The following is a 27,231-nucleotide window of genomic DNA, read 5'->3' as shown; positions in this document are numbered from 1 at the left end:
CCCTAACCCCAACCCCAAACCTAACACTAACCCTAACCCTAGCCCTAACTCTAGCCCTAGCCCCTAAACCCTAACCCTAAATGCACCCTAACCCTAAATGCACCCTAACCCTAACCCTACTAACCCTACCCCTAACCCCAGCCCTTAACCCAACCCCTAACCCTAACCTACTAACCCACTAATCCTCCCCCTCCCCTCTCCCCCCTCCCCTCCCCCCACCCCGCCCCTGCATTCAGAATCGGGGGAATTTATAATGGGGAACAAAGAAATGGCAGACCAACGAAATACATATTTTGGTTCTGTCTTCACAAAGGAGGACACAAATAACATCCCAGAGATGCCGGGGAACATAGGGCCTGATGAAAGGGTGGAACTGAAAGAAATCAGTATTTGTAGGGAAATGGTGTTAGGAAAACTGATGGGACTGAAGGCCGATAAACCCCAGGGCCTGATAATCTACATCCCAGGGTACTTAAGGAAGTGGCCCTAGAAATAGTAGATGCATTGCTGGTCATCTTCCAGAACTCGATAGACTCTGGAACGGTACCCATGGATTGGAGGGTAGCTAATGTTACCCCACTATTCAAAAAAGGTGGTAGAGAAAAGGCGGGGAATTATACACCGGTAAGCTTGACATCGGTAGTGGGGATAATGCTAGAGTCCATTATAAAAGATGTAATAGCAGAGCACTTGGAAAGCAGTGACTGGATCGGACAAAGTCAACATGGATTTACAAAAGGTAAATCATGCTTGACTAATCGACTGGAATTTTTTGAGGATGTAACTGGTAAAATAGATAAGGGAGAACCAGTGGATGTGGTGTATTTGGACTTTCAGAAGGCTTTCGATAAGGTCCCGCATAGGAGATCAGCGTGCAAAATTAAGGCACATGGGATTGGGGGCAAGGTATTGACTTGGATAGAGAACTGGTTGGTGGACAGAAAGCAAAGAGTTGGAATAAATGGGTCATTTTCCGAGTGGCAGGCAGTGACTAGTGGAGTACCGCAAGGATCGGTCCTAGGACCCCAGCTGTTCACAATATATATTAATGATCTGGACGAGGGAATTGGATGTAATATCTCCAAATTTGCGGACGACACAAAGCTGGGGGGGAGGGTATGCTGTGAGGAGGATGTCGTGAAACTCCAGCACAATTTGGACAGGTTGCGTGATTGGGCAGAAACATGGCAAATGCACTATAATGTGGATAAATGTGAGGTTATCCACTTTGGTGGCAAAAACAGGAAGGCAGATTATTATTTGAATGGTAAAATTGGGAGAAGGGGGAGTGCAAAGAGACCTGGGTGTTCCTGTACACCAGTCGCTGAAGGTAAGCATGCAGGTGCAGCAGGCGGTTAAGAAGGCAAATGGTATGTTGGCCTTTGTAGCAAGAGGGTTCGAGTACAAGAACAAGGATGTCTTGCTGCAGTTGTACAGGGCCTTGGTGAGACCACACCTTGAGTATTGTGTGCAGTTTTGGTCGCCTTACCTGAGGAAGGACGTTCTTGCCATGGAAGGAGTGCAGCGAAGATTCACCAGGCTGATACCTGGGATGGCAGGAATGACGTATGAGGAGAGATTGTGTCGATTGGGCTTATACTCACTGGAGTTTAGAAGATTGAGGGGGGATCTCATCGAAACCTATAAAATTCTGTCAGGCCTGGACAGACTAGATGCAGGAAGGATGCTTCTGATGGCCGGGGAGTCCAGAACCAGGGGTCATAGTCTAAGGATAAGGGGTAAGCCATTTAGGACTGAAATGAGGAGGAATTTCTTCACCCAGAGAGTGGTGAACCTGTGGAATTCTCTGCCACAGAGGGGGGTGGAGGCCAGTTCATTAAGTATATTCAAGAAAGAGTTGGATATATTTCTTAAGGCTAAAGGGATCAAGGGATATGGGGAGAAGGCAGGGACCAGGTACTGAATTTGGATGATCAGCCATCATCTCATTGAATGGCGGAGCAGGCTCGAAGGGCCGAATGGCCTACTCCTGCTCCTATCTTTTATGTATCTATGTAACAGGGAGTGAGGGGAGGGGTCAAACTAATGGAGGGGAGGGTCAAACTAACAGGGAGTGAGGGGAGGGTCAAATTAACAGGGAGTGAGGGGAGGGTCAAACTAACGGAGTGAGGGGAGGGTCAAACTAAGAGGGAGTGAGGGGAGAGTCAAACTAACAGGGAGTGAGGGGAGGGGTCAAACTAACAGAGCGAGGGGAGGGGTCAAACTAACAGAGTGAGGGTAAAGTGGGATGTGGAGGAGGAGGTTGACAATGCAGAGTGCTGGTGATGAGAGAAGGGGAGCAGAAGGAGGGTCAAGCGGAAGGTATACTCACTTTGCCTGATCTTACAAGGTTATTGAGCCTTTTACCGCACTGCATCCATGTTCTGCTGCACATCGATCTGGAGGTGATCTCCCTTGCCAGCTGTAGCCAGACAGCCTTGGTTTCTTTGGGAGGCCTCTTTCTCCCAGATGAGGGGAAGAGCACCTCCCTGCTGGCTCTCGCCCCCTCAACCAGCATTCCCAGCACCTCATCGGAGAACCTCGAGGAGGCCCTTGCCTTGGAGTTGGCCATTGTTGAAGCAGAAAAAATGTTGGAGGTGGTGCACCATCGACCAAAAACCAGTGGAATGAGCCAAGGCAGCAAGCAGCCCTTAAATTAAGCTGGGTAAGTGATGTCAGCAGAGGCTTCAGTCCCAAAACACTAATTGGCCCAGGGGAACCCACACCTCTGAAATCAACTGGCCAATTAGGTGAAAATTGCAATTTTTTTCCCACACAAACTGAAACCCGCCTCCAATGGGAAAATCGCCCCCTTGTCTTTAATGAAAGGGGGTTGGAGCCGGCTGTTGGGCCGAGCGTGTGGGAGGAACTCCCAGCTGTTGCTCTACAATTGTGAACTTTATAAAGAAAATTTACAGTTATATTAAAATGTACAAAACTACATATTTATTCAGAAATCTCTTCAAATAGGAACAAGACAGTCACCATGGTTACCAGAATATCACAGATCAACACTCTGAACTTATCCAGGTCCCACTGTTCAGTGAAAGAAAGACTTGCATTTCTGTAGCCCCTTTCACGACCTCAGGGCGTCCCAAAGAACTTTACAGCCAATGAAGTACTTTTTGAACTGTAGTCACGTTGTAATGTAGAAAACACTGCAGCCAATTTGCACAAAGAAAGATCCCACAAACAGCAATCAGATAATGACCAGATGTTTTAGTGATGTTAGTTGAGGGATAAATATTGGCCAGTATACTGGGGTGAACTCCCCATCTCTTCTTCGAATAGTGCCGTGGGATCTTTTACGTCCACCTGAGAGAGCAGACAGGGCCTCAGTTTAACGTCTCATCTGAAAGACAGCACTTCCGACAGTGCAGCACTGGAGTGTTAGCCTAGATCTTGTGCTTAAGTCTCCAGAGGCGAGAGTGCGACACACTACTCCATGGCTGAAAGTGAAGCTTCATCAATACTGTTGTATCCATGTGTTAATGGAGACACGGAATGCAGGAGTTGGTTTAACAGGTGTTTACTGAACAAAGTCTGGAAGTGAACTAAAAGATACAAGACGCTATACAGGCTTATATACCCGAGTGGTCACTACCGGTATTACAGTACACAGGGGCTCATAAAGGTACATACACTACAAATACCACTGTGAGACAGCAACTTAGGACAGTGTCCACTATTAAAGCAACACAGCAACACAGGCAGGGAGACAAAGTCCTATTAGAGGTGTATGATAAACTTAGCACTAATACATTTAGAATAATAACATCCTAGTGCCCATTGCTTAGGTATAAATATATTTCAGGGGTTATAAAGGTATTACTTGTATTACATTCATAATTTTGCAAACACTACCATCTGATCTCCATGGATAAGAAGTGAGCGAAAGAGAAAGGATGAGATAAAGGGAAATGGGATACTCACTACAGTAAAGAATAAAAAAGAAAAGGGAGAGATAAGGAGAAGATGTAGAGCAGATCAGTCACCGTAATATCTCCAGAACTCTACCTGAGGTTATATTTGTAACATTGGCTATATGATTTGTTGCAATAAATTCTGAACTATAAAACTCAAACTAAATGCCGAGGCTCAGAAAGGTAATAATTTAGTGGTTTCTGGGCTAAACACAATCTGTAGACCTGTTATGAAACGTTGCTGTTCTTAGTAAGGTTTGTTTCATACCAAAAGGAAATTTCAATAATTAAAGTTCACCCCAAACTCTTAGGGGTCGATTTTCATTAAGCTGTCGGGAAGGAGGCGGGACTACAACTTTCGGGTTTTAGTCCCGCCTACATCGACGTCCGGCCAATCCACGCGATTTTCCCTTGATTGACCTTGTTGAGCCCGCCCAGCGGGCTCAGCAGGCCAATTAAGGGCCACCCGGCAACAGGTGACGTCACAGACTGAAATTTCATCTGTCAAGAGGTCTTGACAGATGAAATATCAGTGTTTCACAGCTGTTTGAAGCTGTCAAACACTGACAGTCTGACTTCTAACCTGAGTCCTTCTACACAGACTCAGTTAGAACTCTCACCGGCAATGAAAGCTGAAGGCTGTCACTTTTGACAGCTCGCAGCCATTTTGCTTTCAGTGCCGGCTGAGTGATGGACTCCCGAAACCTCGAGGAAGAAAGGCTGTTAAGGTAAGTACAGGTAATTTAAACTTCTTTACACACTTTAGACACACCAAACACACTTACCTTTGCACTCATGCACCCATAACTCACCTGAACACTGACATCACGACCCCTCCAAGTCCTTCAACCCGACGGCCCACCTGCTCTAACCTGGCGTGGTTTGGAGCCGTCGGGAATCCCACATGACACCCCTCAAAATAGGGATTAGGCTAAAAACTGCCTGTTAACTACCTGTTAACAGGCAGTTAATTGGCACTAATCCCTTCCCGCCTCGGGTCGGCGGGTCCTAGTGCGGGGCGGGTACCCGCCTCCTGTGAAACTTACGTGGAGGCGGGTTTTGGGCGGGATGGTGTCGGGACCCCCGAATTCGGGATTTCCCGCCCCCCCCCCCACACGCCTGAAACCCCGCCTAACGGCTCCAGGAAAATCGACCCCTTAGACTTTACGATGAGGCTTGTGTTGTGCTTACATGTTTGAGGGCTTTCTGGGGCAATATTTTACTACTGCGCAAACATTCCATACCAAAGACAAGACCAATTTGCATTTAAATAACATCTTTTCATATCTCTCAGAAATGCTCCAGTACAATTAATTACTTTACTACAGTCATTGTTATGTAACCAATGCATGAGCCATTTCTGCACAGCATGATCCCACAAGCAGCAATGAATAGCCAATCAGTTTTTGGTGGTGATAATTGAGGGAAAAACGCTGGTCTTGACACCAGGAGAACTCCCTGCTTTTTGAACAGTGCCATGGAATCGTTAATTGAACAGGCAGGCAGGTCTCAGTTTTATGTTGCATCAAAAGGATGGCATCTGACAATGCAGCACTCCTGCAGTACTGCACTGGATTGTCAGCATATATATGACCTCAAGTCCTTCTGAGTCAGGAGTTCGACCAACTGAGCCAAGCTGACACTTCTGGTTAGAATTTCCATGTTGGTTTTCCTGGTCTCCCACCATAACTTTGATGGATGATTTGCAGAAACCACAGAAAAGTGGCTGAATGGAAGTTTACACCATTTTTCTATCAATTCCACCAATTGGGAGATCAGGAGAAAAATGGAAATTTGCTTGAATTTTATGGATACTGATTCAGCCAATTAGCAGTCACCTCTTTATAACATCTAATAGTGCATTATATTTTTAAACTTTATTTTCAGCATGTGGTAAGGCCGGCATTTATTGCCCTTCCCTAGCTGGTGGTTTTTCTTCTTGAACCGTTGCAGCCCCTGTGCTTTAAAAGTTTCCAGAAAGAGGGAGCCAGTGCCCCAAGACAGCATCAGGCTGATTTGCCTGTGGCTATCACAGTGCCACCATGAACTTTGGTTTCTTGAACATTTTTTTCTTTGCGTTCTTCAGCCGAAAAATCACATTGGCGATGTCATCTGTGAAAGACTGAGGACACAACAAAAAGGTGCACATTATCAATACAATGCTTGAGCACTTGGATTACACATTTAGTAGCATAGTGGTAATGTTACTGGACTAGTAATCCAGATGCCTGGACTAATGATCTGATAGACGCGAGTTCAAATCCTACCACGGCAGTTGGAGAATTTAAATTCAGTTAACTAAATAAATCTGGAATAAAAAGCTAGTATCAGTAATGGTGAACATGAAACTACCAGATTGTCAAAAAAAAACATCTGGTTCACTAATGTCCTTTAGGGAAGGAAACATAGAAGATAGGGGCAGGAGTAGGCCATTCGGCCCCTCGAGCCTGCTCTGCCATTCAATGAGATCATGGCTGATCATCCAAATTCAGTACCCTGTCCCTGCCTTCTCTCCATACCCCTTGATCCCTTTAGCTTTAAGAAATATATCCAACTCCTTCTTGAATATAATTAATGAATTGGCCTCCACTGCCTTCTGTGGTAGAGAATTCCACAGGTTCACCACTCTCTGGGTGAAGAAATTCCTCCTCATCTCTGTCCTAAATGGCCTGCCCCTTATCCTTAGACTGTGACCCCTGGTTCTGGACTCGCCAGCCATCAGGAACATCCAGTCTGTTCAGTCCTGTTAGAATTTTATAAGTTTCAATGAGAGCCCCTCTCATTCTTCTAAACTCCAGCGAGTACAAGCCCAATCAACCCAATCTCTGCTCATATGTCATTCCTGCCATCCCAGGTATCAGTCTGGTGAATCTTCGCTGCACTCCCTCCATGACAAGAACATCCTTCCTCAGATAAGGCGACCAAAACTGCACACAATACTCAAGGTGTGGTCTCACCAAGGCCCTGTACAACTGCAGCAAGACATCCTTGTTCTTGTACTCGAACCCTCGAAATCTGCTGTCCTTACCTGGTTTGGCCTATATGTGACTCCAGACCCACAGCAATGTGGTTGATTCTTAACTGCCCTCTGAAATGGTCTAGCAAGCCACTCAGTTGTAACAAACCACTACAAAACACAATAATACGAATGAAACCGGACGGACCAACTACGGACACGGCAACGGCACACCCACTCGACCCTGCAAAGTCCTCCTCACCAACTTCTGGGGGCGTGTGCCAAAATTGGGAGAGTTGTCCTCCAGACTAGTCAAGTAACAGCCTGACAAAGTCATACTTACAGAATCAAACCTTTCAGCCAATGTCCCGAACTCCTCCATCACCATCCATGGGTATGACCTGTCCCACTGGCAGCACAGTGGTATACAGTCGGGAAGGAACGGCCCTGGGAGTCCTCAACATTGACTTTGGACCCCATGTCTCATGGCTTCAGGTCAAGCATGGGCAAGGAAACCTCCTGCTGATTACCAACTACCGCCCTCCCTCAGCTGATGAATCAGTACTCCTCCATGTTGAACACTACTTGGAAGTAGCACTAAGAGTAGCAAGGGCACAGAATGTACTCTGGGTGGGGGACTTCTATGTCCATCACCAAGAGTGGCTCGGTAGCACCACTACTGACCGAGCTCTGAAGGACATAGCTGCCAGTCTGGGTCTGCGACAAGTGGTGAGAACCAACACGAGGGAAAAACCTACTTGACCTCGTCCTCACCAATCTACCTGTCGCAGATGCATCTGTTCATGACAGCATTGGTAGCAGTGACCACCACACAGTCATTGTGGAGACAAAGTCCCATCTTCACACTGAGGTCACCCTCCATCTTGTTGTGTGACACTACCACCGTGCTAAATGGGATAGATTCAGAACAGATCTAGCAGCTCAAAACTGGGCATCCATGAGGCACTATGGGCCATCAGCAGCAGAATTGTATTCCAGCACAACATGTAGCCTCATGGCCCGGCATATCCCTCACTCTACCATTACCATCAAGCCAGGGGACCAACCCTGGTGCAATAAGGAGTGTAGAAGATCATGACAGGAGCAGCACCAGGCGTACCTAATAATGTAGTGCCAACCTGGGGAAGCTGCAACACAGGACTACATGTATGTTAAAATGCGGAAGCAGCATGCTATAGACAGAGCTAAGTGATTCCACAATCAATGGATCAGATCAAAGCTCTGCAGTCCTGCCACATCCAGTCGTGAATGGTGGTGGACCATTAAACAACTAACGGGAGGAGGAGGCTCCATGAATATCCCCATCCTCAATGATGGTGGAGCCCAGCACGTGAGTGCAAAAGACAAAGCTGAAGCGTTTGCAACCATCTTCAGCCAGAAGTGCCAAGTGGATGATCCATATCGGTCTCCACCACCACAGAAGCCAGTCTTCAGCCAATTCGATTCACTCCATGTGATATCAAGAAGCGGCTGAGCACACTGGATACCGACTGCAAAGGCTGTGGGCCCAGACAACATCCCGGCTGTTGTGCTGAAGACTTGCGCCTCTAGCCAAGCTGTTCCAGTACAGCTATAACACTGGCATCTATCTGACAATGTGGAAAACTGCCTAGATATATCCAGTCCACAAAAAGCAGGACAAATCCAATCCGCCAATTACCGCCCCATCAGTCTACTCTCAATCATCCGCAAAGTGATGGAAGGTGTTGTCGACACTGCTATCAAGCAGCCCTTACTAATAAGCTGCTCATTGATGCCCAGTTTGGGTTCTGCCAAGACCACTCGGCTCCAGACTGTAGTGTCCGCGTATCAATAACACACGGACTGCAGGAGAACGGTAATAAGAGGTGTTTACTGAACAGAGGGTATGCTGGAACTGAAAGTACAGAAGCCTGCTACTGCTTTATATACAGGTGTGGTCACTGCCGGTACTACAGTATAAAGCAATTCTCTCTTAAAGGTACATACACAACAATTCCTCCCCTTTTAGATAAACAGTACATAACATTCATTTAACAACTGAATAATAACTAATTACAATTACAATTTTCTTTGTACTATATACATCAGCTGAAAGTAATCATTTATAAATTCAGTCTTTGAGGAGGCTTCCTGATCCTGTCTGGATAGCGCCTTTCTCGAGTATCCTGTTCTTGCGGCGGAGTCGATTCTGGCTCATTGTCATTGGTTGGTTCGTCAGCTTCCAATACCACTGATTCTGAGGTAGACGCAATCTGTACTTCGGGTTCATCACCAGGTGCGCATGCTCGTGGTATGGGTTTGACTTGTTCCTGTGACTCTAGAATCTGGTCAGCATGGCGTCTCACGATGCCCTCTTCAACGTCCACTGTGTACATTAGTGGTCCCTGCCGTGTGCATATCGTTCCTGGCTGCCATTTTTCTGTTCGGTAGTCACGGGCCAAGACTGGTTGCCCTATCTTGAAGCTCCTGGTTGGCTTTTCGTTGATGTGCTGGAATTGCTTATTCTCAACATCTCATCTTATGTTTGGTTTGATCAAGTCCAGGCGACATCTTAACCCGCGGTTAAAGAACACCATGGCTGGAGCTTGGTTGGTGACTGCATATGTCGCATTTCGGTAAGCGAACAAGAAATTATCCACCTTGTGTTGCAGTGGTATGTTGTCGTTATACATCGCCTTTATTGCTTTTTTAAAGGTTTGAACAAACCTCTCAGCCAATCCATTTGTGGCTGGATGATATGGGGCGGATATGTAATGCTTTACCCCATTATTCCTCAAAAACCTCTGGAAATCCTCGGACACAAACTGTGGTCCATTGTCGGAGCAAATCTGTTCTGGCAAGCCATTCCTGGCGAAGATAGTCCGTAGGACTGCAATAGTTTTCTCCGTGGTGGTGCAGGACATTTTGATGACCTCTGGCCATTTCGAATGTGCATCCACGGCGAATAAAAACTTTGGCCTAGAAATTCAGTCGCATTTGCGCCCACTTATGGGCTATAGAGTGGTTTGCGCCGGAAGTTTATTCGCGCCCAAAATTCAGTTGGTCCGTAACATCGACGTTAGCCGGTAGCGCTGCGCCGGCACCGATGACGTCATCGGTGTGCGCAGCGCCCCGGTTCCAATGCAATTCCGGTCCGACCGCCAAATTCAGTTGCGGCCGCCTCTCCCGTGGCGGCCGCAAACAGCGTTTGCAAAATGGTGCCTTGCAGCTCCGAGAGGCCGGCGCATAAAGATGGAGGGGCGGCCGGCCGCTTTCCCGGTGGCCGCCTGGCCGCACCTCCCCGGACTCCTGCACCACCCCCCCGCGACATTGGTGTGTCACTCCCGCGAGCCCGGCACTTCTCCGTGGTGCCGGGCTCATTTGCCGGGGGAATCCAGCGGCGATCTCACGGCTGCAGGCAGCTCCTCCTTAAGAGAAGGAGGAGGCCTGCAGTACCCCAGCCTGCCGCACCGCATCGGGTGCCGCAGCGGCAGCTGGACGCCTGAAACTGACATTCTTCACCCCAAACGAGGCGGCCAAACCCTCCAATAGCGCCCGCCTCCGTGTTGGGGCGGCGCAACTGCATTTCAGGCGGGCGCTACGGGAATCCGGCCGAGCGCTAAATTTCGGGCGCTAAAGACCTGGCGGGGCTATACCTAATTTCTAGGCCATTGAGTCCATAAATGGACCAGCAAAATCAATGTGTACCCGTTGCCATGGAGATGAGGGCCACTCCCATGGGTGTAGCGCGGCCTGTGGTGGAGCGTTTTGGACTTTCTGGCATCCTGTGCATCTCTTGGTCATTTCCTCGATTTCTTTATCGATTCCCAGCCACCACACAAACGCCCTGGCTAGGCTCTTCATTTTTACCCCTCCCAGATGACCCTCATGAAGCTCATTGAGCACTCTTTCTCTCAACTTGGGTGGAATTACCACTCGGGATCCACACATCAAGGTCCCCCGGCACACTGACAGCTGTTCTCTCCTTGACGAGAATGCTGGCAACAGTGAGTCGCCATGTGCTGGCCATCCCTTCACCGTCAAATCATAGACCCGAGAGAGTGTCGGGTCATTTCGGGTTTCCTTCTCTATACTTGAGTTTGTAACAGGTAGACATTCGACTATGGTTGAATAGAATATCTCAACAGGGTCCACTGCAGGTGCTTCCCCCACCGTAGGCAGCGGCAGGCACGACAGCCCATCAGCGTTTCCATGCTGTTTCGTGCCCTTATACTCTATGTCGTATTGATGTGCCCCTAGAAAAAGGGACCATCTTTGCAGCCGTTGCGCCGTCATCACCGGAACGCCCTTCTTTGGGTTAAAAATGGAGACAAGAGGCCGGTGATCAGTCAGTAAGGTGAATTTCTGCCCGTGCAGATAGTGATTGAACTTCTTCACCCCCCACACCAGGCTGAGGGCCTCCCTGTCAATCTGGGCGTAGTTACGCTCGGCTGATGTTAACGAGCGTGACGCAAAGGCTATTGGCCTCTCTGAACCGTCAAGGAATTTGTGCAACAGCACCGCTCCAATGCCGTAGGGAGACGCATCACATGCCAACCGAATCGGTAGTGATGGATTGCAGTGAGCCAATACTTCTTTTGAAGTGATTAGGCATTTACATTTCTGAAAGGCACGCTTACACTCATCACTCCATTTCCATGCTACTCCAGTTTGCAGCAGGGCGTTCAGCGGGTGCAGAATTGTAGACAAATTTGGCAAGAACTTATGGTAGTAGTTCACCAACCCGAGGGACGACCTCAGTTGTGACACATTTTCCGGTGCTGGAGCCTTGACTACTGCCTCAATCTTGTCTGGGGACTTATGTAACCCCTCTTCAGCAATCACGTGGCCACAATACGAGATTTGTTGCCTGAAAAACTCGCATTTGGGGCGGTTGGCTCGTAGTCCATATTCTTGTAATCTAGTGAGCACCTGCTCCAGGTTGGCAAGGTGTTCACTGTCATTTCTGCCCGTAACCAGGATGTCGTCCAAGTAACACTGGGTCCCCGAGATCCCTTGCAGGACTTGTTCCATCGCCCTCTGCCAAATAGCCAGAGCTGATGCTACCCCGAATACCAGTCGGTTGTACTGGTAAAGACCTTTGCGAGTGTTTATCGTGAGGTATTTTCTAGATGATTCATCTACCTCCATTTGTAGATACGCTTGGGCCAGATCAATCTTCGTAAAGCATTTCCCTCCAGATAGTGAGGCGAAAATATCTTCTCTCCGCGGAAGTGGATATTGTACTGTGTGAAGGACTGGGTTCACAGTTACCTTAAAGTCCCCACAGATGCGAACCTTCTTCGGTTCCCCAGGCGTGCTGCTCAATGATTTCTTCATTACAGGAACGATGGGTGTGGCCCACTCGCTCCAGTCCACCTTGGACAGCACACCCAAATGCTCCAGACTCTCCAGCTCTGCTTCGACGGCTGGGCGGATCGCATACGGTACCGGTCTGGCCTTAAAAAATTTTGGGTTTGAGTTATCTTCAATTTTTATCATTGCCATTTCTCCTTTTAGAGTCCCAAGTCCTTGCTGGAACACCTCTTTCGCGTCAGTTAGAATTTTTGACAGTCGTCCAGGTGTGGCGTCGTCATCTTTTTTGTCAGCCACAGTTAGCGCCTGAATGGAATGCCAATCTAATTGTATTTTTCAGATCCATTCATGTCCCAATAATGGTGGTCCTCCATCTTGTAGTATATATAGATACAGTTCCTGTGTTTCCTTGCCGTTGTATTTAACGGGCACCCTTATTTTTCCTCTGGGGTAGACTTTTTGCCCCGTATATGTCTTCAAGACAATGGACGTATCCTTCAAGGGAATGTGTGAGAATAGCCGCTCGTAGTCTCGTCGATTCATGACTGTTAGGGCTGATCCTGTGTCCGATTCCATCTTTACTTGGGACCCTGCTATCATGAGGGTGACCCAAATGGTTCGGTGATCCTCCTTTGCGATCACGTTGTGTAGCTTTAGACAACTTAGTCCCCTGCTCCCGGAGTCATTATCATTCTTCTGGTCTTCTGAACTACTGTCCGTCATCTTTTGTACTTTCTTGTACTTTTCCTTAATAGTTCTTTTAGTGTTGGTTTTCTTTCCCGACCTGCAGACTCGTGCTATGTGTCCCATTTTTCCACATTGCCTGCATACTTTGTCCTTAGCCCAGCAATCCTTCTGGTCATGGGTTGTTCTGCCGCAGCGATAGCACTTTTCTGCTCCATATGCCATTTCATTGGTGCTATATTCTTGCGGTTTCTGTTGTATTTCCGCAGCTCCCCGTGCTGCTGCTTCGTAGGATACTGCAACGCTGAAAGCCTTTTCTAGCGTAAGGTCCTTTTCCGAAAGTAGTCGTTTCTGGGTTCCTTCACTCTGGAGCCCGCAGACAAACTTATCCCTTAAGGTATCTGCCAGTCCTGCTCTGAACTGGCAGTGTGTTGATAACTTGCGTAGTTCCGTAAGATAGTCAGCATTACTCACGTCTTTGTGCTGCTTTCGTTTATGGAACTTGAATCTTTCTGCTATCAGCAGCGGTGTAGGGTTTAGATGTTCCTGTAAGATATTGACAATCTCTTCAAAACTTTTCTCCATTGGTTTAGCTGGGGTAATTAAATTTCGCAATAGGCCGTACGTTCTCGCGCCCATCAAATTTAATAATACCGACGCCTTCTTTTCAGCGGCCATCTCATTTGCCCTGCAGTGCACTTCAATTCTTTCCACATACGTGGTCCAGTCTTCTATTTCATTATCGAAAACAGTGATGCTGCCACTCTTCGGCATCTTGGGTGGTTTAAAATGGCGCCTCCCGTGCTTTTCCTTCTTCCCCAATGGATTAAAATGGCGCCTCCCGCGCTTTTCCTTCTTCCCCCTGCTGCCAATGCTGCTCCTCGCGTTCTAACAGGTAATGGCGGCGCCCCGCGGCTTTCTGCGCGTCTCTTTCCTTCCCCTTTTTTCTTTTGTTTTTCCAATGCTGCCCGACTCTTGAGCACCGGCCGCGCCCTGTGCGCTCCACCCTCTCTCTCTCTTTTTCTTCCCGACGACGCTGCTCGGCCCCCTTACAGAGCCGCTCGCTCGAGCTCTAGCCCGCCGCAGTCCGGGAAGGGTCAGCGCACTACCTGCTACCAGCCCGATTTGCTGGGACACCTTGACTGGAGAACCAGGCCCAGCTCTCCACAGCTTCCCCTGCGATTCTCTGGACTCCGATGGATCACTGGGCGGTTGCCCACGGTCGACGCCCGTTGCTATGGCTTTGACCTCCAAGAAGCTTCTTCCCAGGGGTGGATCCCCTTGAGGTGATGCAGTACTGCAGGTGAGTTCAAACCTGCTCGTCGCCACTGTAGAGTCCACGTATCAATAACACACGGACTGCAGGAGAACGGTAATAAGAGGTGTTTACTGAACAGAGGGTATGCTGGAACTGAAAGTACAGAAGCCTGCTACTGCTTTATATACAGGTGTGGTCACTGCCGGTACAACAGTATAAAGCAGTTCTCTCTTAAAGGTACATACACAACACAGACCTCATTACAGCCTTGGTCCAAACATGGACAAAAGAGCTGAATTCCAGAGGTGAGGTGAGAGTGACTGTCCTTGACATCAAGGCAGCATTTGACCGAGTGTGGCATCAAGGAGCCCTAGTAAAAATGGGAATCGGGGGGAGGGTTCTAAAAGAGGTGGTTGAAGAGATAGTGGATGCATTGGTTTTGATCTTACAAACTTCCCTAGATTCTAGAACGGGCCCAGTGGATTGGAAGGTCACAAATGTAACACCGCCATTCAAGAAAGGAGGGAGAGAGAACACAGGGAACTACAGGCCAGTGAGCCTGACATTAGTCGTCGGGAAAATGCTGGAATCCATTGTTAAGGAAGTGGTATCAGGGCACTTAGGAAATCATAACATGATTAGGCAGAGTCAACATGGTTTTATGAAAGGGAATAATGTTTGACAAATTTATTAGAGTTTTTTGAGGATGTAACTAGCAGGGTAGATAAAGGGGAACCAGTGGATGTAATATATTTGGATTTCCAAAAGGCATTCGATAAGGTGCCACATAAAAGGCTATTACACAAGATCATGTGATTGGGGGTAATATAGTAGCATGGACGGAGGATTGGTTAACGGACAGAGAACAGAGAGTAGGGATAAACGGATCTTTTTCAGATTGGCAGGCTGTAACTAGTGGGGTGCCGCAAGGATCAGTGTTGGGGCCTCAGCTATTTACAATCTACATCAATGACCGAGCTGAAGGGACCAAGTGTAATGTATCCAAGTTCGCTGATGATACAAAGCTAGGTGGGACAGTAAACAGTGAGGAGAACACAAAGAGTCTCCAAAGGGATATAGATAGACTAAGTGAGTGGGCAGTAAGGTGGCAGATGGAGTATAATGTAGGGAAATGTGAGGTTACTCACTTTGGTAGGAAGAAGAGAAAAACAGAATATTTTTTAAATGGTGAGAATCTTTCAAATGTTGGTGTTCAGAGAGATTTGGGTGTCCTCGTGCAAGAAACACAGAGTTAGCATGCAGGTACAGCAAGCAATAAGGTAGGCAAATGGCATGTTGTCCTTTATTGTAAGGGGGTTGGAGTATAAGAGTAAGGAAGTCTTGCTACAATTGTACAGGGCCTTGGTGAGACCACACCTGGAGTACTGGGCACAGTTTTGGTCTCCTTATCTAAGGAAGGATATACTTGCCTTGGAGGCGGTGCAACGAAGGTTCACTAGATTGATCCCCGAGATGAGAGGGCTGTCCTATGAGGAGAGTTTGAGTGGATTGGGCCTATACTCTCTGGAGTTTAGAAGAATGAGAGGTGATCTCATTGAAACATACAAGATTCTGAAGGGGATTGACAGGGTAGATGCTGAGAGGTTGTTTCCCCTGGCTGGAGTGTCTAGAACTAGGGAGTCACAGTCTCAGGATAAGGGGTAGGCCATTTAAGACTGAGATGAAGAGGAATTTCTTCACTCAGAGGGTTGTGAATCTTTGGAATTCTCTGCCCCAGAGGGCTGTGAATGCTAAATCTTTGAGTATATTCAAGGCTGAGATAGATTTTTGGACTCTAGGGGAATCAAGCGATCTGGAGATCGGGCGGGAAAGTGGGGTTGAGGCTGATAATAAGAACATAAGAACATAAGAAATAGGAGCAGGAGTAGGCCAATCGACCCCTCGAGCCTGCTCCGCCATTCAATAAGATCATGGCTGATCTGATCCTAACCGCCAATCCACTATCACAGAACCATCTCCTGAATCTAACAGAATTAGACACACGAAATAGGAGCAGGATCAGGCTACACGGCCCCTGGGCCCGCTCCGCTACCCACAGGGCCATGACCGATCCGAACCTAGACTCATGTCCAAATTCCTGCCCGCTCCCCGTAACCCTTAATTCCCTTTACTTCTAGGAAACTGTCTATTTCTGTTTTAAATTTATGTAATGATGTAGCTTCTACAGCTTTTTGGGGCAGCATATTCCATGGACCTACCACCCTCTGAGTGAAGTAGTTCCTCCTCATCTCAGTTTTGAAAGAGCAGCCCCTTATTCTAAGACTATGCCCCCTAGTTCTAGTTTCACCCATCATCGGGAACATCCTCCGCACATCCACCCGATCCAAACCCTTCACAATCTTATATGTTCAATAAGATCGCCTCTCATTCTTCTGAACTCCAATGAGTAGAGTCCCAATCTACTCAACCTCTCCTCATATGTCCATCCCCTCATCCCCGGGATTAACCGAGTGAACCTTCTTTGTACTGACTCGAGAGCAAGTATGTCTTTTCTTAAGAATGGTACCAAAACTGTATGCAGTATTCCAGGTGCGGTCTCACCAATACCTTGTACAACTGAAGCAATACCTCCCTATTTTTATATTCTATCCCCCTAGCAATGAAAGCCAACATTCCATTGGCCTTCTTAATCACTTGCTGCACCTGCATACTAACCTTTTGAGTTTCGTGCACCAGGACCCCCAGTTCCCTTTGTACTTCAGTACTTTCCAGTTTCTTGCCATTAAGATAATAACTTGCTCTACGATTTTTCCTGCCAAAGTGCATAACCTCACACTTTCCAGTATTGTATTCCATCTGCCAAATCTCTGCCCACTTACTTAGCCTGTCTATGTCCCCTTGCAGGTTTTTTATGTCCTCCTCACTCACTACTTTCCCTCCCATCTTAGTATCATCTGCAAACTTTGATATGTTACACTCGGTCCCCTCCTCCAAATCGTTAATATATATTGTAAAGAGTTGGGGACCCAGCACTGACCCCTGCAGAACACCACTAGTTACTGATTGCCAGTCTGAGAATGAACCATTTATCCCAACTCTCTGCCTTCTGTTAGATAACCAATCCTCTATCCATGCCAGAATATTACCCCCAATCCCGTGATTTTTTATCTTAAGCAATAATCTTTTGTGTGGCACCTTGTCAAATGCCTTTTGGAAGTCTAAATACACTACGTCCACTGGTTCCCCTTTATCCACCCTATATGTTACTTCCTCAAAGAACTCCAGCAAATTTGTCAAACATGACTTCCCCTTCATAAAACCATGCTGACTTTGTCCTATTAAATTATGATTATCCAAATGTCCTGTTACTGTCTCCTTAATAATGGACTCCAATATTTTACCTACCATAGATGTTAGGCTAACCGGTCTATAGTTTCCAGCCTTCTGTCTACTGCCCTTTTTAAATAAGGGCGTTACATTAGCAGTTTTCCAGTCTGCCGGGACCTTTGCTGAGTCCAGGGAGTTTTGGAAAATTATTACCAATGCATCCACAATCCCTACCGCCACTTCCCTCAAGACCCTAGGATGTAAGCCATCAGGTCCAGGTGATTTATCCACCTTGAGTCCCATTATTTTACCGAGTACCACTTCCTTAGTGATTTCAACCACTTTCAAATATGTTTTGTGACACTTAGTTCCTGCTTTTGCCCTTTTTATTACTTTACCTTTTACTCCATACCTTCTGCCCCTTCCCGACACGCTCTGGTTTTTAATTTCCCCACTGCTACCTAAGTCTATCACCTTCTCTGTTGTCATTTTTATTATTTGCTCTCTAGGAACCTCCCCCCGACTAGTTAGTTTAAAGCCCTCTCTACAGCCCTAGTTATATGATCCGCCAGGACTCTAGTCCCAGCACTGGCCAAGTGAAGCCCGTCCCAATGGAACAGCTCCCTCCTGCCCCAGTACTGGTGCCAGTGTCCCAGGAAGCAAAACCCATTTCTCCCACACCAGTCTTTGAGCCACGCATTTAACACTCTAATTTTATTTGTCCTAGCCAAATTCGCTCGTGGCTCAGGTAATGATCCAGAGATTATTACCCTTGAGGTTCTGTTTTTTTAATTTGACCCCTAGCTGCTCATACTCCTTTAACAGAACCGGCTTCCTAGTCCTATCTACGTCGTTTGTACCAACATGGACCACGACAACTGGATCCACCCCCTCCCACTGCAAGTTTCTTTCCAGCCCAGAGGAGATGTCCTTAACCCTGGCACCGGGTAGGCAACACAGCCTTCGGGACTCTCGCTCTCGGCTGCAGAGAACTCTATCTATCCCCCTAATAATACTATCCCCTACCACTATAACATTTCTATTTACTCCCCCCTCTTGAATGGCCCCCTGTTCCATGGTGCTGTGGCCAGGTTGCTCATCCTCCCTGCAGTCCCTGCTCCTGTCCCCACAAGGAGTAAGAACCTCGAACCTGTTGGACAAGAGCAAGGGCTGCGGCTCCTCCAGCTCTACCTCCTGGATCCCCGTACCTGCCTCACTCATAGTCACACCGTCCTGTCCCTGACCATGGGCTACATCTGAATTAATTAACTTCATAGGTGTGACCACCTCCTGATACACAGAGTCCAGGTACTTCTCCCCCTCCCTGATGTGTTGCAGTGCCTGAAGCTCAGACTCCAGCTCATCAACACGGAGCTGGAGTTCCTGTAGCAGCAGACACTTGTCACAGACGTAATCACCGTGAGCCTCAATGGGGTTCACCGGCTCCCACGTCTCGCAACAGTAACACATCACCTGCTCCATTCTATGTAATTAATTAAATTTTTTATTGTTAGTTATGGACACCCTCTGCCCGATTTTAGATGCTAGTATCCCCTTTAATTAATTGGATTTAAATTAAATCAATCCCTCTAGTTACACCAGTTAAATGGTTTACCAACAGTCACTCTGCACCAGAAAGGCCTTATTAACTACAACCCACAGAGTTAAAGTTTGAAAAGAGCACCTAACACCCCACTTACCCTAACTCACAGCACTCTTTGATGACTCGCACTCTGTCTGCACCTGACTGGGCAGCAATATAAATTACATGTAAATATTTGTTAGCTGACTCCGCAGATTTCCTCTGATCCTGTACTGAATGCAGATCAGAAGCAGACACACCCCATAAAAGTGCTGCTACTTCCTGATTAACTGCTTTCAGAGTTAAAGTGACAGGCTTGTATTCTTGGGAATGGGCATTACCTTCGGCTGTTTGATTAAAAATGGTTGAGAGTTTGCTGCTGAATGCTACTAGTCTAGTACGCTTTGTGATGGAGGCAGTTAAAGAGAAATAACCACCAGCCCCCTCCACAGCCTGGCCCCCCTCTTGAGCCACTAACAATGTTTCTCGACCCCAAACCAAAGTTCCTCACTCCCCCTGACCATACACCTGCTCCATGCAAAGCACGCTCTCCTCCTAGTGCTGCACCCTCATTCTTCACACCCACACTGTCCCTGTCCTCCATCTACTGCCATGGTGCTGCCCTTTTATTAACTTCCCACAGGGAGAGCCCAGGCCTGGCTGCCTTCCTGGGATTGTCACAGCAACATGTGTTACTTTCACAGGGGCGATACATTTAAATAAATGATAAGCTGCAGATATGCAAATACCACCTGCTAGACATTGCTCTATATCCATTCAAAGCCACAACAATCAATGATACTTTGATGGGGCTTCTATTGTGCCTGCCCCGCTATCTTTAAGCCCCAGGAAGTACCAGACTTTCTGTTACCTTCCTATCTGTGGCCAGTAGTTGGCTCTCACTACGTGCGCCTCCATTGTTCCAATTAGGCCCCGGAGTAAGTTATGAAGTCATGGAGGGGATGTGATCAGTATAGAGGAGTGGCGAGCAGGAGAGGGGGGCAGAGCGGGAGAGGGGGCAGAGCAGGAGAGCAGCAGCAATCAGACAGCTAAAATTGTTGGGGAGGTCTGTGAATTGGCAAGTTGGTTCTGGGTCATTCACTTATCAGGTGAAAACACTAAATTGGGGTTAAAACACCTGATAAACAGGAAGAAAGTATCTGAGAATCAGGGAAAATAAAATGGCATCTGGTGTTGGGAGCCACATTGAGAGGCTCACAACATATTGTCCACTAGTGGCCGAAACTGGCAACTGCAATGTGACATATAAGTGTTTACATGCAGGATTCCCATTATAAAATGTTTAGATAGCAAAATACTGCAGATGCTGGAAATCCAAAATAACAACAGAAAATGCTGGAAAAACTCAGCAGGCCAGGCAACATCCGTGGAGAGAAATTAGAGTCAACGTTTCGGGTCAAAACCCTTTATCAAGTCTTGATAAAGGGTTTTGACCCGAAATATTGACTCTAATTTCTCTCCACGGATGTTGTCTGGCCTGCTGAGTTTTTCCAGCATTTTCTGTTATTATAAAATGTTTAGATGTGGATTTGTATTGTGGGGGACTATGGTCTCCCGCGTAAAGAAATAGGCAACACAGCGAGCTACAAGAAATAGGTCTTTACTCCAACTCTCACAATACGGTACTGAATTCGTGAAGCCCGCGAACCTGTGATGACTCACGGATTGGTCACCTGCTGGAACCTGATTGGTTTTCCTTCTAACAGCAGCAGGCAAGTCTGAACGTGCCTTATTCCTCTCAGCTTGCAACTGTCTTGCGGGGGGAGGGGAATACAGCAGTTAAAAGGGGATTATACAGGTTTATCTACAAACACACAGTGTTTCCCCAATGTGGCAATGCCACAGTGTTATAAATATTTACATAAGAGGTTGTCATTCTAAAAAGCATTACAGGAAGTAATGATATAGACCCAAAGCGCATGCCATACTCAAGGCTTTTAATATTATGCAGATAGGCCAAAAAAAAGACCAGGGGGCATAAATTAAAATTAGCAAAACTTAAATTTATAAAGATTTTTTGCAAAAACAAGTTTAATTGAACAATGAGAAACATTGGAATAATCTGCCTTACTGTGCAGTAGAAACAAAAATCATTAGGAACATTTAAAATGCAGTTTGATTTTGGCGTGAGAGAGTTGAGGTACTACAGAGTTGAATTGCAACTGGACAAATAACATCTCTCTGTAATAATTGCCTTGAAAGAATTACACCAAAAACTGCTGCAGCAATGCTGCTTCTGCTCTAACTCTGGCTTTTAAACAAGCCAGTGCAGTGAGCAGTCTGTAACAATGCAGCATTACATAGACATATCCCTACTGTCAGCACATGCATGAATTGGTCCTTACCTTAGCATCTCTCTTGGTGCCCAGTGCCTCATACACAGGCTGTGCTGTTGCTGCATCCTGAAAGAGAAGTCAGGACACTTTTGAAACATGTTTTGTTTATTATCTTTATATTATAATTTATTTCCTACTCTTCACTCCTCTTCGGTGCCAAACCCACAGCTGAAAAGAAGAGCAGACAGCTGCTCCCAGCGGGTGTGCAAGGGCAGACAGCTGCTCCCAGCGGGTGTGCAAGGGCAGACAGCTGCTCCCAGCGGGTGTGCAAGGGCAGACAGCTGCTCCCAGCGGGTGTGCAAGGGCAGACAGCTGCTCCCAGCGGGTATGCAAGGGCAGACAGCTGCTCCCAGCGGGTGTGCAAGGGCAGACAGCTGCTCCCCCTTGTTTCTGCTGCCATGTTCTGAACTTTTGCTGAGTTATGTCTTGCCTTCCGGAACATCAAACAAGTTTCATGTGTGGGCCCAGAAAGTAACCGTTGGCTGGCTATTTGACTGTAGAAAGCCTCACCCATGATCCCAGCATGCACCTCACAGCAGAGGTCATTGGATAGTGATCAGCAACAAGAACTCTGGCTGATTTACTCCATCTCAGATTATAGCACCATTGACTTAGTATGCTCCGGGTGTACATGGTCCAGTACTCTGGCTCTGGACATCACATGGGAGGAGCTGTAGAATATGATTTGTCTCCTTTCATCTGGGATTCAATTCACTGATCATTCTTATTTTGGTTGAACAGGTTAGTAATTTTCAGTTAGCCGTAAATATTCATTTTAAAGGTAGTTGCACAGTGGCTCCCGTGACCTCACCATGAAACATAAAAAATAAACCCACAGTGAGTTTTCATCGTAGTGTATGGGAAACGTGAGTGTGATTGCAACATGAATCAAACTCCAGTCTCTTCACTCATTTAAGTTCAAGTGTGAATGCTGATTACTGGCATGGGTCAGAGACACTGAGTGACACAAAGCTCCCCATCCTCCCAAGGTCCCACCTGCTCACAGACTTCTGCAAAGAGGGCAGATCAATAAGTTGTGAATGCACTGGTTGCCTGGACAGATGCTGTCCTGTCTGCATGAGCTGTCCAGACTGATCCAGGATTAGTGAAAGATGCTCATAGATCTGAGCTGCTGTGGTCGCACTGCGGGAAAACTGAGGAAATGTAAAGAAAGAAATGGTTTGGTTACCTGTGTTTTGTTACTGAGACCTCTGCAAATAGGGGACATGGATTGGACCCAACTCTCGTAAATCGCTTCCTGCTCCACATCTTTCTTTCTGGCTCTGTGGAAAAGAGACATTTCAATGCTTCTTGGGCTGAATCGCTTCCTCATTACTTTCTATCTGTATTCTGCTCCACTCCTGCACCTCTCCAAAAAGCTTTGCTAAGGTTATTTTCTTAACAGTTTCTTTTTGATCAACAGATATAGCTGAAGAAGCTGGGTCTTCACACCAAGGGGGAGAAATTCGGTATCACCCCGTTTGGGACACAATTATCGGCCGCGCGCAAAGTTTAGCGCCTGGTGCTAATTATCGCCTCCGACTGCAAACTTGGCTTCTATCGTCCCTGGAGGTGATTGGAGCGCTAAATCAGGCGCTACACACCTCTCTTAAGTGCTGCTCAGTACCCAAAACTCCTTCACATAGCGTTAAATCGCTCCAGAAGTCTCTCTCTCTCTCTCTCAAAATGCATGGTGCAAAAATGTCGCCGACAAAAAAGGGCAGGAAGCGGTCGCCTTTAAGTAGCGCTCCCCCAGTCCCTTCCTGACTGCAAAACGCTCCCCTCAACCTGTCGTTGCTAGCAGCAGGCGGTAAGGCAGGGGGCGCCACTCAATATTCGGTCCGGGGCGTTGCACGCTTGACTGATGTCACGATCTGCCGGCACAGGAGATCGTGGCGGTAGTGTTTAGCACCGTCACAAAATGTCTGGTCAATTTTGCGAGCGGTGCAAACATTGCCGCGCCTGGGCGCTAGTTGCTTTGCGCCCCATTAGTGCCCTCTTAGGGCACTAACGGGAGACGCAAAGCAACCAAATTCTCCCCCCCGCCCCCCAAGTCTCCTAGCACTTCATCCGGAACGCACTTCATCCGGAACGCGTCATTGCAGCTTGAGCACAGTCACCTAATGTGGTAAACCACTTTTATCGTTCACTACCGTTACACTATGGTTATCACTGTTATATCGTTACACTATGGTTATCACTGTTTACACTGTTGTATCACTACACGAGGTCGCCTCTTGCCACGCTGTTATACCTGGGCTGACCAATGCTGACTCCGCCCATAGCTCCGCCTACTTGCCCAGGTATAAAGGTGGTCGACTGGCTGGTATTCCTCCTTGTTGGATCCGATCACCCACGAGGGTGGGCTCTGTTATTTAGCCAATAAAAACCTATAGTTACTTTCTTAACTCATCACTTTTCATTGGATGAATTGATAGGTATATCAATTTTATTGGCTAAATAACAGGGCCCCGGAGAAGTCAGCCAAGTTGGCAGTGTGGTTCCCGTAGTCGATTTCCTGGGGAAAACAAACATTCGTTCATGGGGGGTCGCTTTTATGTTTAATAACAAGCTGAGGGGCAAAATCAAGAACGACAAGATCTTGAGGTGGAGAATCGAGCTCTCCACCTATGATTATGATATCTTGTACCGGCCTGGTAAACTGAACGAACCCCCAGATGCTCTATCACGAAGTACATGCGCCAACGTGCAAACTGATAGACTGCAGACCCTCCACAACGACCTCTGCCACCCCGGGGTCACCAGACTTTACCACTTCATTAAGGCCCGCAACCTGCCATACTCCATCGAGGAGGTCAGGACCATGACCAGGAACTGCCAAACCTGTGCCGAATGCAAACCGCATTTCTTTAGGCCGGACAGAGCAAGCCTGATCAAGGCCACCCGCCCCTTCGAGCGCTTGAGCATCGATTTTAAGGGGCCCCTCCCGTCCTCTGACCGTAATGTGTATTTCCTCAACATCATTGATGAGTACTCCCGTTTCCCCTTTGCCTTCCCCTGCCCAGACATGACCAGTACCACGGTCATTAAATGCCTGAACGACCTCTTCGCCTTGTTCGGGTTCCCGAACTATATACATAGCGACCGGGGCTCCTCCTTCATGAGCGAGGAACTTCGCCAGTTCCTATTAGCGAGAGGTATCGCTGCAAGCAGGACCACCAGCTACAACCCCCGAGGGAACGGCCAGGTGGAAAGAGAGAACGCGACTGTCTGGAAGGCCGTTCTCTTAGCCTTAAAGTCTAAGGGCCTCCCAACCTCTCACTGGCAGGAAGTCCTCCCGGCAGCGCTGCATTCCATCCGGTCACTGCTTTGCACTGCCATTAACGCCACCCCCCATGAACGAATGTTTGTTTTCCCCAGGAAATCGACTACGGGAACCACGCTGCCAACTTGGCTGACTTCTCCGGGGCCCGTCTTACTGCGAAAGCATGTGAGGGCCCATAAAACGGACCCCCTGGTCGAGAGGGTGGTCCTCCTGCACGCCAGCCCCCAGTACGCCTACGTGGCATACCCAGACGGGCGGGAGGACACAGTCTCCTTACGAGACCTTGCACCCTCGGGCACCCCTGAGACACCACCGTTACCCCCCACCACCCCCCCAAATCCAGCCCAGGTAGACGGCATGCCGGAACCCCACGAGCCTTCGTCAACCACGCAGACACCAGCATTAACACCGGAGACTGGAACACCGCCGCCGCTGCTGCGCCGATCAGAAAGACTTACGAGGCCTCTGGACAGACTGACATACCCGAACTGGTAGTACACTTCACCCCGCCGGACTCAAATCTAAACAAGGGGTGAATGTGGTAAACCACTTTTATCGTTCACTACCGTTACACTATGGTTATCACTGTTTACACTGTTGTATCACTACACGAGGTCGCCTCTTGCCACGCTGTTATACCTGGGCTGACCGCTGCTGACTCCGCCCATAGCTCCGCCTACTTGCCCAGGTATAAAGGTGGTCGACTGGCTGGTATTCCTCCTTGTTGGATCCGATCACCCACGAGGGTGGGCTCTGTTATTTAGCCAATAAAAACCTATAGTTACTTTCTTAACTCGTCGCTTTTCATTGGATGAATTGATAGGTATATCACCTAGCTCAGTGATTTCAATAGTGAGGTGGAGCGCAGTCTATTGGGTGACGCACAGATGAGGGACAAGGAGCAGGGAGCACTGTAGCAGAAGACTGAGACCACCCATTCTCATCTCTCCCACCCAGCCAGTAAAATGATGATTACTGAGCAGAAAGATTGGTTGGAATCATTGGGAAACATATATAGAAATATAGAAGATAGGAGCAGAAGTAGGCCATTCGGCCCCTCGAGCCTGTTCCGCCATTTAATGAGATCATGGCTGATCATCCAAATTCAGTACCCTGTCCCTGCTTTCTCCCCATATCCCTTGATCCCTTTAGCCTTAAGAAATATATCTAACTCCTTCTTGAATATATTTAATGAATTGGCCTCAACTGCCTGGTGTGGTAGAGAATTCCACAGGTTCACCACTCTCTGGGTGAAGAAATTCCTCCTCATCTCAGTCCTAAATGGCTTACCCCTTATCCTTAGACTGTGACCCCTGGTTCTGGACTCCCCCGCCATTGGGAACATCCTTCCTGCATGTAGTCTGTCTAGTCCTGTTAGAATTTTGTAAGTTTCAATGAGATCCCCTCTCATTCTTCTAAACTCTAGCGAATATAAACCTAATCGACCCAATCTCTCCTCATACGTCATTCCTGCCATCCCAGGTATCAGTCTGGTGAATCTTCGCTGCACTCCCTCCATGGCAAGAACATCCTTCCTCAGATAAGGTGACCAAAACTGCACACATTACTCAAGGTATGGTCTCACTAAAGAACGTGCTTAGCAGCTGCTGACACAACAACAACTTGCATTTATAGAGCGCCTTTAACATAGCAAGTCAACACATGCAACTAATGTGAAGGAGTCAATGATCTGCATGTGGGGCACTCATAAAAGTCATCAAATGCTGGCAGGCAGCCTTAGGATGAGTGACAGCAGAGACCATTCCCTCAAGCTCAAACTGCTGCCACATAAAGCTGAAATATTGGTCCAGAAATTCCATTTCACTGAAAGTGATGCACATGTGGGTGAAGGGACCTCATTATCAAGGGTCATGCTGCTGCATTAGGAAAGTTCATTGTTGTCGAAACGCCGAGCTAGAACCACACGTCCTGCCTTTTTCTACAAGTCCCAGCCCTCAGGGCCCAGGCTCTCCGATGCTGCTTTGGAGGCCCTGGTCTAGGCAGTCGGCAGAAGGAAGATCCTGTTCCCCCCCCCTCCACCCCATGGTTGGGCAGGAGGGAGATCCCGTTCCTCCCTGGGTTGGACAGGAGGGAGATCCCATTCCCCTGGGTTGGGTAGGAGGGAGATCCCATTCCCCCCAGGGGAGAGCAGGAGGGAGATCCCGTTCCTCCCTGGGTAGAGCAGGAGGGAGATCCTGTTCCCCCCCGGGGGAGAGCAGGAGGGAGATCCCGTTCCTCCCTGGGTTGGACAGGAGGGAGATCCCATTCCCCCTGGGTTGGGCAGGAGGGAGATCCCGTTATCCCCGGGGGAGAGCAGGAGGGAGAACCCGTTCCTCCCTGGGTTGGACAGGAGGGAGATCCCGTTCCCCCGGGGTAGAGCAGGAGGGAGATCCCATTCCTCCCTGGGTTGGACAGGAGGGAGATCCTGTTCCCCCTGGGTTGGGCAGGAAGGAGATCCCGTTCCCCCTGGGTTGGGCAGGAAGGAGATCCCGTTCCCCCCGGGGGAGAGCAGGAGGGAGATCCCGTTCCCCCCGGGGGAGAGCAGGAGGGAGATCCCATTCCTCCCTGGGTTGGACAGGAGGGAGATCCTGTTCCCCCT

General features: G+C 48.1%; 1 protein-coding gene across 2 annotated transcripts in view; it reads right to left on the bottom strand.

The window, feature by feature from the left end:
* Positions 1-3,513: 3,513 nt before the first annotated feature.
* Positions 3,514-27,231, bottom strand: part of LOC147099711 (circularly permutated Ras protein 1-like) — a 166,732-nt gene continuing 143,014 nt past the window's right edge. For both annotated transcript variants that reach the window (XM_085969104.1, XM_085969105.1), the window contains exons 19-21: positions 22,536-22,629; positions 21,356-21,412; positions 3,514-6,045 (exon numbers count right to left, since the gene is read on the bottom strand). In XM_085969104.1, the coding sequence (XP_085825230.1) occupies positions 5,953-6,045; positions 21,356-21,412; positions 22,536-22,629 (244 nt within the window). In that variant the 3' untranslated portion in view covers positions 3,514-5,952. The remainder of the gene's footprint in view (positions 6,046-21,355; positions 21,413-22,535; positions 22,630-27,231) is intronic.

Source organism: Somniosus microcephalus, chromosome 28 (assembly GCF_052327205.1).
Source record: "Somniosus microcephalus isolate GS21.2 chromosome 28, FLI_Smic_1.0, whole genome shotgun sequence".
In the NCBI taxonomy this organism is placed as follows: domain Eukaryota; kingdom Metazoa; phylum Chordata; class Chondrichthyes; order Squaliformes; family Somniosidae; genus Somniosus; species Somniosus microcephalus.
The sequence above is the reverse complement of the archived record's forward strand: the minus strand, read 5'-3'. Positions and strand labels throughout refer to the sequence as shown.